The sequence below is a fragment of the Carica papaya genome, chromosome 1 (genome assembly GCF_054855325.1).
Source record: "Carica papaya isolate Zhongbai chromosome 1, ASM5485532v1, whole genome shotgun sequence".
NCBI classification, from domain to species: Eukaryota; Viridiplantae; Streptophyta; class Magnoliopsida; order Brassicales; family Caricaceae; genus Carica; species Carica papaya.
This window is the reverse complement of record NC_142309.1, coordinates 29,502,114-29,513,750: the sequence shown is the minus strand read 5'-3', so window position 1 is coordinate 29,513,750 and position 11,637 is coordinate 29,502,114. Positions and strand designations below refer to the sequence as shown.

The following is an 11,637-nucleotide window of genomic DNA, read 5'->3' as shown; positions in this document are numbered from 1 at the left end:
TCAAACGATTTTACATCATCTATGATGCTTTGGATCTCCGAAAAAGTTGACTCTCTAACTCCAAACTTACATTTATTGTTATTAATGAGTTTTATTGTCATTACATATCGTATATTTCGATGTATAAAATTATTAGTATTAAATTCTAACTATTCATTTAAAAAATTTTATAATATCAAGATCACATGCATAAAAGTTTATCCAAATAGAACGATAATCAGAGTAGTATATGATTAAGTAGATAACTATCTCATTACAAAAACGCATAGTCTTCTTATATATTAAGAAAAGTTTTGTCCAGTCTAACTTTAACTTCGTCGTTTTTAAAAGTCAAACGGACTTTTTAAACTCCTAATTAATAATACCCTAATTATTGATCTAAGTTTAAAAGTTTCTAACCTAATTTGTGCAGGTTAAGTCCTTCAAATTGATCCACTAATATCCACATATTATTAGTATCTCTTTTGGTAATTTCTCATAGGAACCAACGTTTAGTTTCTCTTGGACTTGCATGAATAGTAGTTAAAGAAGTGCGGAACATAGACAGTTTTAATTTTAAATGTATAAGTTGACGATTCTGCAACTCTACATATTCTCTCCATAAGATTCAAATACCATCTCATAAAAACTAAATGCGCCTTAATTCCAGAAACCATGTGCTCTGAAGTGATAAAATATCTGGCTTATAAACTCTGATTACTTCTGTTAATGAAGTTAATAAGTAACCTTGGATGCAAATCCATATATTATAGTACACGGTATAGTTAAAAAAACCAGAGAATTAGAAGCTCACACCTCATTGAGTGTGGTCCCGTGGGTTCTTCTCAACTTGAGCTTCACCACCAGGATTGAGTTCCTTGGAGTCGGCTGCTTCCGCATCCATGGCTGCCACTTCCAAGATTTCAAATTTGGCTGCTGGCTTCTGGTGTTGTCAGACTTTAGTACACAAGTTGATGTCGCCTGGCTTCAAGGGGGCCAAATACCAGTTGGTTATTGCAATCTTCACCATCAGAATTGGGTTCCTTGGTGTCGTCTTCTTCCGCCTTCATGGCTGCCGCTTCCAAGATTTCAAATTTGGCTGCCTGGCTTGTGGTGTTGTAGTACACAAGTTACTTCCTTTAAATGGCCAAGTATCAATTTTTTGTTGCAATCTTCATCCAAAGCTGTTTTCTACTGCTTCCACGTTCAGTCTCTCGTCCAAAGGAAACTCATCATGGCCGCCGAAAATCCAATCCGAATTGGCATAATGGGCTGCGCAGAAATAGCGCGATAGGTCTCTCGCGCCATCACTTTGGCGCCCAATGCCACGCTCGCAGCCATCGCCAGCCGCTCCGTAGAAAAAGCCACGGCCTTCGCGCGAGCCAACTGCTTCCCGGCTGAAGCCAAGATCTACGGCTCCTACGAGGCCCTCCTCGAAGACCCCAACATCGACGCCATCTACTGCCCCCTCCCCACGAGTCTCCACGTGCGGTGGGCCGTGGCGATCGCTCAGAAGGGTAAGCATTTGTTGCTCGAGAAGCCGGTTGCGCTCAACGTCGCGGACTTCGACACGATTCTCGAGGCATGCGACGCTAATGGCGTTCAGATTATGGACGGTACCATGTGGGTGCATCATCCCCGGACGCAGAAGATGATGGAGTTCCTCTCTGATTCAGAGCGGTTTGGCCAGCTCAAGACGGTATTATATACCCACATAAATACTGAATTTTTAAGTAGTTACATGCATTATAGTGTTTCAAGCTTTAGTTGCCTTGACTTTTGTTTAGTAGAGTTTGGTGTGGAGTCCAAATAGGAATTAAAAATTCATAATACTACTCTTCTTCCTTGGTTTACCTTCATTTCTCTGTTCACTGTTAAAACTTGCTGAATTTGGGGTTTGATTCGTCAAAGTCGTTTTTTCTGGTTAAAACTCAGTGATTTTCTCTCTTTTGAAAAATCCCTGGTTTTAATATTGACAATTTGGGTTTGACATGCCACCCCATTGGATTACATGTAGCATTTGTTTATTGCTTTCTTCTAGAGCCAGTCTTTTAATAATTTCTCTTTTGACAATAACTTAGCTTTCAGGGGAAACCTTTTCCAGTGCCATCCCTAAGAAGAACAATGCAACTAATGATTTCAGCAATTCTATGACGTTTTTTTAATATTCCTGAATTGTTCAAGCATGCTTAAATGGTTTTTTCCAGAACCATACATGTTTCCTTACATATCTGTATGGGATACTGAAATATCTGCTTACAGAAATCTGCATTTTATTTATCTCCACAAGATTTCAACTTGAGGTACATGAGTGATCGTATTGTCGGTATAACTGTTTACTTTTACATTCTCACCTATGCCTCAAGACGTTTTCTTTGCTTTAATTCTGATTTCTTTATGCAACATGTGAACAATAAAGTGTAAAGAGAAGCTTGAATGAATATGGAATGCCATTGGATATTTCTTTTCACATCTTCCTCTGTTGGCAACTACTTATTAGCTAAACTATACTCTAGTAGAGGTTCGGGTGAAACTATTTTCGCTAAGTACTTCGGTGCAGTGATAAAATAAAGAGGGATGTGAGTTTGTTATAATATAAAGCTTCTTTTGCATTCCCCTCGGTAGACAATTAACCTATCCACTTATGGAGAAATTGAACTGCCAACCTATCCCTATTCTTCAATTATCTATGAGAAGTGAACACAGCTGTTCCAAAAACAAATAATGGTTAAACCTCATTTTCCTCTAAAATGATTGCATAAACCGAAAGATGGTTTTAACTCACTATACAAGACTGATGATATATACATTTTCATTGAATGTTAACTCTAGCAAACTGTTCAAACTCATAAAAGTGGTTCATAGGTTTTTTGGAACTGTAGTTATCTCTTGAATCAAGGGAAAGTGTAATTGGTTACATAAGGAAGAAGCTCTGAGTTTGCCATATCTAAGTTGCACATAAAGAAAATCTATTCAATTCTTTAGTTTCTGTCTTTATCTAAAGATTTGTCCTTTGAACCCCACAGATGCATAGCTACTTAACGTTTTGTGCTGATCCGGATTTTCTCAAGAATGACGTTCGTGTCAAGCCAGATCTCGATGGGCTTGGTGCTCTTGGGGATGCTGGATGGTACTGCATCAGATCAATCCTATTTGCAGCTAACTACGAACTACCTAAAACTGTTGTTGCCTTGCGGGAGCCTATTTTTAATGATGCTGGCGTGGTTATATCTTGTGGGGCATCTCTACGTTGGGAAGATGGGAAAGTAGCAACCTTCCATTGCTCCTTTTTGGGAAACTTGACAACGGATGTTACTGCAATAGGGACCAAAGGAACTCTTCATATCCATGATTTCATCATTCCTTTTCAGGAGCAGGAGGCCAGTTTTCAGACAAATACAAAAGCTGGTTTTAATGAGCTAGCGACCGGATGGGTATCAGTTCAAAGCGAGTGCACTGTTCCCACGGATATCCCCCAAGAAGGTTGTATGGTGAGAGAGTTTGCTCGCCGAGTTGGAGAGATCAAAAGAAATGGTGCAAAGCCTGACAAAAAGTGGCCAACAATTAGTAGGAAGACGCAACAAGTGATTGATGCAGTCATGGCGTCAATTCAGCACGGATTTCAGCCTGTTGAAATCGTGAATTAATCGATACTTTTGTATGGTGAAAGTAAGCATTTGCATTCTAAATAAAGAAGATAAACATATGTCTTTCTGATTCCCACTATATGTAAGTATATATCATGTAAGATTGTGACTTACTACATTCACACGAATATCAGGTGTCCTTATACTTTCTCTCTCAGATTTACACTATTTCGCTCTATCTCCAGTCTTATCTTGCGTTTGCAGTCGCCGTCGGAGTTCCAGAGTCTTCGTCTCTTTCCGTCGGTGATCATCTGCAATGATTTATATTTGGCAACACCGGCAGTCAGCTAGTAAAGAAATATTGTAGGTGATGATGCTATTAGATTGAAATTAGGCCTTACAAATTTTACAATTTTTTTTTCTTTTTCTGGTAAAGAACATCGAGTTCTAATGACATATTTACGAACCTTTTAAAATTTTAAATTACATATCATGATATCGAGTTTTGATGCTTGATTATCCAGTTGTGCTGATTTCTTCTCTTCCATGTCATTAACTTATGCTCTGCTCTATACTAGGGTTCGTTGAGTGCTTTGTTTTTTTTTTTATGTTATTTAATCAATTAAACAATATATCAACCAAGTCTCGGCACAAGAAAACAGTCGGTTGATGTTGTGAAAGCACCTCGAAGTTCATTTACATATCCAGCTCTGCCCTCCGAGCTGCCGCCATTAACGGATCCGTGGAGCTTACAGAGTAACGTCGTGAAAAATCTGAAGCCTTGCGACACGAAGGCGCACAATCCTACTGCGCACCCGACCGTACTCGTTTTCATTTCTTCTCCATGCTGGTAGATTATAATAACAGAGGCAACAATTATATATTATACATACAGTTCCCACTCGTATATATTTTAAAATAGTGTTCTTCGTTTTTTTCAGCGCGCAGAGATTCAGAGAATGAGTATGCTGGAAGAGGACGGATATGCTTGACTTATCCAATTTCGTTGGGGTGCCACGTGGCAGATTTTCAAAGCACGAGCTGGCATCTTCTCGAAGAAAGTCTTTACCTGATGCCGCCACGTGGCTGCCATGTTGAGTGAATGTAGATAAGTTTCTAAAGTCTCCAAGCTGAAAATTATGATTATTTTTATAACAAATTATAAAATTATAAAATTAACATTTAAATTAATTAAGAGAAATTATAAATTTTAATAAAATAATTAAAAGCTGAGTAATAATTAAAAAAAAATTATTTGGAATAAATCTTAAGAATTTTTAGATATTCTATAAATGGATTAATTTAAGTATCAGAATAAATGGATTTTTTTTTATTGAATTTACTTATTTTGGAATTGAAGAATTCTGAAGTAAAAAAAAAAAAAAAATTAATAATTCGTGAGGCAATTGAGTACAACAACTTTAATCAATTTTGCCCGTAGTGTTATTAATGATAATAATGCTATTTTTTATTAAAATTAATTATTAAATAATTTAAGACTATATTTAAATAATTTTGAATTTAATTATAAACAATAATCATGTTAATTATTAGAGTGCATAAATATATTAGGATGAGGAAAAAGAACAGAGTATATATATATATATATATAATGTTACGTGTAATTGTGTAATTGAAATAATGCACTTCAGAATTTTAGACAAAAATTAGAATTTTCTGTTTTAATTATCTAATAAATTATATATGCACTTAGTTTTTTTTATTTGGAAGAGTTTTATTACTATTTTTAAATTAAATAAACGTAATTAAATTTCACATAAATTTTAAATTATTATAAACATAATTTAAAATAAAAAATTTATAAATAAAGTGACATAAATTGGTTATTGCATTCTGTCCAAAGGTGTGTTTTCTACTGCTTCTCCTTCACTCGCTCTCTCAACTCTCTCGCGCTCTCGCCCACGGGAAACTCCCCATGGCCGCCGAAAATCCGATCCGAATCGGCATAATGGGCTGTGCAGAAATAGCGCGAAAGGTCTCGCGTGCCGTCACCTTGGCGCCTAACGCAACGCTGGCAGCCGTTGCCAGCCGCTCCATCGAGAAGGCCACAGCCTTCGCGCGAGCCAACTGCTTCCCGGCTGAAGCCAAGATCTACGGCTCCTACGAGGCCCTCCTTGAAGACCCCAACATCGACGCCATCTACTGCCCCCTCCCCACGGGTTTCCACGTGCAGTGGGCAGTGGCGATCGCTCAGAAGGGTAAGCATTTGTTGCTTGAGAAGCCGGTTGCGCTCAACGTCGCAGACTTTGACACGATTCTCGAGGCCTGCGACGCTAATGGCGTTCAGATTATGGACGGTACCATGTGGATGCATCATCCCCGGACGCAGAAGATGAAGGAGTTCCTCTCTGATCCGGAATGTTTTGGGCAGCTCAAGACGGTATTATATACCCACATTAATACTGAATTCTTTAATACTTGCATGCATTTTAATGTTTTTTATTATTTCCCTGCTTCAAGCTTTAGCTGTCTCGACTTTTGTTTACTTGGGGTTTGGTGTGGAGTCCAAATGGAAATTAAAAATTCATAATAATACTCTCTCTTTCTCTCTCTCTTTCTCCGTTTTCCTACATTTCTCTTGTTATTACTTAAACTCTTTTAAGTTTTGGTTTGATTCGTTAGAGTTTTTCTTTTTGGGTTAAAACCGAGTTATTTTTGTTCTTTTGAAAAATTCCCATGATTTTGGTAATTACAGTTTGGGGTCAGTTCTTCTGGTTCTGACCTAGGCTTGAATTCTGGGTTTGGGTTAAGACTCACTGGGTTTTCTTTGGGACCTACACTGAAGAGTTTGAATGTGATTCTATCCAGTTTACTTCCCCAAGAAACTTCCGCTGCTACTCGATTCTTAAATTTAAACTGTTGAAATATACTAATTATGAAGATGCAGCTCAAAAACAGTTTTAGAATAAGAATCCGTAGATAAAATAAATAGTTAAGTGAAGGTAATACTTTAGATCCGTGTTCAAGTTAAGTTAGAGAGACTTATGAACGAATTATACCTTGATAAGCACATGGAAATTTATCCTTATGGAATTAATTATTGTGTAGAGGTGGTTCATCGCGAATCAAAAAATGAAATTATAATTAAATTCTAAATAATTAAGGTCTAATGCTTCTTTGCTTGATACTGAATTCTGTATGCAACATGTGGACAAATTAAGTACAACGAGAAGCTTGCAATGGATTAGGACATCCATGCATATTTCTTTTCTTTTCTTTTCTTCCTCTGTTGCCAGCGATGTATTAATCAAACTATCCTCTAGTAGAGGTTCAGGATTATTGTTACATGGCATGTGTTTGAATGTGGATTCTTAACCTTTGCATTGTTTCTATTCAAATTTTTAGTTTCCGTCATTACCTAATGATTTCTCCTTTTGGATCCCACAGATACACAGCTACTTCACATTTTCTGCTGATCCCGATTTTCTCAAGAATGATGTTCGTGTTAAGCCAGATCTCGATGGTCTTGGTGCTCTTGGGGATGCTGGATGGTACTGTATCAGATCAATCCTATTTGCAGCTAACTACGAACTACCTAAAACTGTTGTTGCCTTGCGGGAGCCTGTTTTCAATGATGCTGGTGTAGTTCTTTCTTGTGGGGCATCTCTACATTGGGAAGATGGGAAAGCAGCAACCTTCTATTGCTCATTCCTGGGAAACTTGACAATGGATGTTACTATGATAGGGACAAAGGGAACTCTTCATATCCATGATTTCATCATTCCTTTTCAAGAGCGGGAGGCCAGTTTTAAGACAAATTCAAAAGGTGGTTTTAATGAGCTAGTCACAGGATGGTTATCAGTTCCAAGTGAGCACATTGTTCCCACAGGTATCCCCCAAGAAGCTTGTATGGTGAGAGAGTTTGCTCGCCTTGTTGGAGAGATCAAAAGGAATGGTGCAAAGCCTGACAAGAAGTGGCCAACAATTAGTAGGAAGAACCAACAGGTGATTGACGCGGTGATGGCGTCAATTCAGCGCGGATTTCAGCCTGTTGAAATTGTGGGTTAATCAACACTTTTGTATGGTGAAAGTAGGCATTTGCATTTTAAATAAGAAGACAGGATCTGCCTTTCTGATGCCTACCATATGTAATTATGTATCATGTAAAACTGAGACTTCACTGCTTGTCTTTAATAAACAGTATTTATAAGTTTGATAAACTTCATTAGACCTTCACAGTTCATGCTGAAGGAATGAAGAATTCAACAAGGAGATTTCCTCCTGCCGAAGTAGGCGAGCGATCCCTTTGTGTTGGTTTGTGGGTTAAATTATTTAATATGAATTGTTCACATATTAAATTTCTATAGCTTCACACTGTTTGTATGTTTAAATTAACAGTTTTATGTAATTATTAAAAATAAATACATGTTAATAATTTCAAACAGATAAGATATTAAATCATAATTTATTCTAAATTTTATTTTAACTAAAATTGAAAATGTAATATAATATAAATTGATACTATTTTATTTTTCAGGGTAGAACACGGGTAAAATATGACACAATTAAATTCCATCCCTATCAAAGTCAAGAATACAAGTTACAGTTCTTACACCCATGGCAAAAAGGCAAACATCTGCTTAAAAAGGTAAGCCTACCCTTGCCGGTTTTCACAGTAAAGCCAAGAAACAACCATGGATATGTCTTAAAGAAAAAAAAAAAAGAAAAGTATGAAGACAATATATAGGAGCTTCGTGGGAATAAATATAGCCGTATAACCCACCAAAAACACACAATAAATTTCCTGGGACCAGCAGTTTCTTCTCAAATTCAATCCCTGTCTTTTTTTTAGAAACAGAAAGAGGGCTCTACGTTCTCATCTTATCCTTCACACATTATACACCTACAAGTTTCCTGGTGTTTGAACCAGTCATTACAACCATCATAATCATTTTTGTATGGCAGTTTTTCCACCGCAAAAAAGAAAGGAAGAAGAATTCTCTGTACTATCTGCAACTCCTTATCTTCTATTTTCTTCCATTTCCCTGCAAGTAATTGACCTCAGTATCATCACCAGCTGTGGCTAAAACCTTCTTCTCCAGTTTCCCTTGTCTTTAGTAATGGCAGCAGAGTATGCAGGCCGTAGGAATTCCAATACCAAGCTTCTGGACGAACTTGAAGCACTCAGTCAATCCCTTTACCAGTCTCATATTTCCACTACAAGAAGAACTGCCTCTCTCGCTCTTCCTCGAACTTCAGTTCAATCAATCTCATCAGTTGATGAAACTGGCATGGCTAAAGTTGAAGAGAGACCCAGCACCAGACCCCGGTCCAGGCGCATGTCCTTGTCCCCTTGGCGGTCTCGGCCAAAGCTTGATGATGAGAATGAGCAGAAGGATGGAAGTAGGACATCCAACCAAGTAAACACGAAGAGGTTCGAAGACAAAGCCACTTCGGGAGAAAAGAAAGGAATTTGGAATTGGAAGCCAATTAGAGCTCTTTCACACATTGGAATGCAAAAATTGAGTTGCTTGTTCTCAGTTGAAGTTGTAGCTGCCCAGGGCCTCCCAGCCTCCATGAATGGTCTCCGGCTGTCTGTCTGTGTTCGAAAGAAAGAAACCAAGGATGGTGCAGTCAATACCATGCCTTCAAGGGTGTCACAGGGTGCAGCTGATTTTGAAGAAACCTTGTTTCTTAAGTGCCATGTATACTGCACTCCTGGCAATGGAAAACAACTCAAGTGTGAGCCACGTCCATTTTTGATTTATTTGTTTGCAGTTGATGCTCAAGAGCTTGACTTTGGCAGGAGTTCTGTGGATCTGAGCCAATTAATTCAGGAGTCAATAGAGAAGAGCTTTGAAGGCACTCGGGTTCGGCAGTGGGACATGAGTTTCAATCTATTAGGGAAAGCTAAAGGAGGAGAACTTCTTGTAAAGTTGGGATTTCAGACCATGGAGAAAGATGGAGGTATTGGAATATACAATCAAGCTGAGGGATCAAAGTCGAGTAAATACAAAAATTTCTCTTCTTCTTTTGGCCGTAAACAATCCAAAACGTCCTTCAGTGTGCCTAGTCCAAGGATGACTAGCCGTAGTGAAGCTTGGACTCCTTCACAGACTGGAGCAACAGCGGATCTTCAAGGTATTGATGACTTGAATCTTGATGAGCCCACCCCTGTTTCTTCGTCAACTTTACCCATTCAGAAGTCAGAAGAACCAGAGCTAAAGATGGAAGATGAACTTCCTGAGTTTGACGTAGTGGATAAAGGAGTTGAGATTCAAAACAAGGAGTCAGCTGCAGAAGAAGATTCAGACGGCACAGTTGGGGGAAGGTCAGTGTCAAGTGAGGTGGTTAAGGAGATTGTGCAAGATCAAGTACATCTAACAAGGCTAACAGAACTGGATTCAATTGCTCAGCAGATAAAAGCTCTCGAATCTATGATGGCAGAAGAAAAAACAGTCAAAACAGAGGAAGAAGTTGGATCACACAGACTAGATGCAGAGGAAGAAACAGTAACTAGGGAATTTCTCCAAATGCTTGAGGATGAAGAGAGTAACAAATCCAAACCCAGTGAACCTGAAATTCCCATTCTGCAGCTTGATGGAGCTGAGGATTCTACAGAGACAGAATCCAGAGTGTATCTGCCGGATCTTGGAAAGGGGATAGGGTGCGTGGTCCAAACAAGAGATGGAGGCTACTTAGCTGCCATGAATCCTTTGGATACTCTAGTTGCAAGGAAAGACACTCCGAAGTTAGCAATGCAAATATCAAAACCATTGGTGCTTCAATCACATAAGTCTATGAGTGGGTTCGAACTATTTCAGAAGATGGCAGCTGTCGGATTTGAAGAACTTAGCTCTCAAATTGTATCTTTGATGCCCTTAGATGAACTGATAGGAAAAACTGCAGAGCAGATAGCTTTTGAAGGAATTGCGTCTGCCATCATCCACGGAAGAAACAAAGAAGGCGCCAGCTCTAGTGCTGCTCGTACCATTGCTTCAGTAAAAACCATGGCAACTGCAATGAACTCTGGCAGAAAGGAGAGGATCTCAACTGGACTTTGGAATGTGACTGAAAACCCGTTGACAGCAGAGGAAATTTTGGCAATTTCAATGCAGAAGATTGAGGCAATGGCAATTGAAGCCTTAAAAATCCAGGCAGATATGGCAGAGGAAGATGCTCCCTTTGATGTCTCTCCCCTAATGACAGGTTCAGGGAGTGGAAAACATCCCGATCAGCCCCTGGCTTCTGCTACTCCTCTGGAGGAGTGGATTAAAAATTATGGCTTGACTTCATCTGATGATGTACCAGGAGACCCATCAACACTGACAATTGCAGTAATTGTCCAGTTGCGGGATCCAATAAGGCGATATGAAGGAGTTGGAGGCCCTCTCTTAGCAATTATACATGCAGCGCATGCTGATGTCAAGATTGACAAGTATGAAGAGGAAAAGAGATTTAAGGTAACCAGTCTGCACGTTGGGGGATTGAAGGTACAGACAGGAAGAAAAAGGAACATGTGGGATACTCAAAAGCAGAGGCTCACTGCGATGCAATGGCTGGTGGCATGTGGACTGGGAAAGGCAGGGAAGAAAGGAAAACATGGGCCATCCAAGGGCCAGGACCTGCTATGGAGCATTTCATCAAGGGTGATGGCTGATATGTGGCTCAAACCAATCAGAAACCCAGATGTAAAGCTTCTAAAGTAAAAGAATTAGATTCACTCTGCTCCATTTGATTCTTATATTTATCATAACTTTCATCTAGAGAGTAGAGGAAGCAGAAAGCACAGGCACTAAAAGAGCATGGTTCTAATTTAGCATGCCAAAGCTACTAGTATCATTGTCTAGTCAGATTCCGTAATATGAGTTCATAATAGAAAACACAATTTCTCTTCATTCACTAGAATTATTCAAACTTTTGACTGATTACTGGCACCATAAATTATCTGTCATAATGTCAATATTATGTGCATATTTTGTACTAACATGAAATTTCTCATATTTGTTATTTCTTCTCAAGAAAGTTCTTATATTTTTAATAAACATTAACTAGAAATTACTCTAATTAAATTCTTATGTTTATCAGAACAAAGAGATTCGTTAAAAAT

The 11,637-nt window shown here is 38.6% G+C and overlaps 3 protein-coding genes across 5 annotated transcripts; all 3 read left to right on the top strand.

The window, feature by feature from the left end:
* Positions 1 to 477: 477 nt before the first annotated feature.
* On the top strand, positions 478 to 4,930 carry LOC110818182 (putative oxidoreductase At4g09670). Of its 3 annotated transcripts, none has more exons than XM_088209932.1 (3): positions 478 to 1,678; positions 3,006 to 3,648; positions 3,831 to 4,930. In XM_088209932.1, the coding sequence occupies exons 1-2, from the start codon at positions 1,589 to 1,591 to the stop codon at positions 3,624 to 3,626; spliced, it is 711 nt and encodes a 236-aa protein (XP_088066058.1). In that variant the 5' UTR covers positions 478 to 1,588; the 3' UTR covers positions 3,627 to 3,648; positions 3,831 to 4,930. The 3 variants fall into 3 exon arrangements, with proteins under 3 accessions (XP_088066058.1, XP_021902645.2, XP_021902644.2); XM_022046953.2 differs by having other exon boundaries at positions 480 to 1,678; positions 3,761 to 4,930; XM_022046952.2 differs by having other exon boundaries at positions 481 to 1,678; positions 3,006 to 4,930.
* Positions 4,931 to 5,405: 475 nt separating this feature from the next.
* Positions 5,406 to 7,893, top strand: LOC110818223 (Oxidoreductase family protein). Its single transcript, XM_022047006.2, has 2 exons — positions 5,406 to 5,967; positions 6,975 to 7,893. The coding sequence occupies exons 1-2, from the start codon at positions 5,503 to 5,505 to the stop codon at positions 7,593 to 7,595; spliced, it is 1,086 nt and encodes a 361-aa protein (XP_021902698.1). The 5' UTR covers positions 5,406 to 5,502; the 3' UTR covers positions 7,596 to 7,893.
* Positions 7,894 to 8,342: 449 nt separating this feature from the next.
* On the top strand, positions 8,343 to 11,425 carry PMI1 (plastid movement impaired1). Its single transcript, XM_022046883.2, has one exon. The coding sequence runs from the start codon at positions 8,648 to 8,650 to the stop codon at positions 11,234 to 11,236; it is 2,589 nt and encodes an 862-aa protein (XP_021902575.1). The 5' UTR covers positions 8,343 to 8,647; the 3' UTR covers positions 11,237 to 11,425.
* Positions 11,426 to 11,637: the final 212 nt, after the last annotated feature.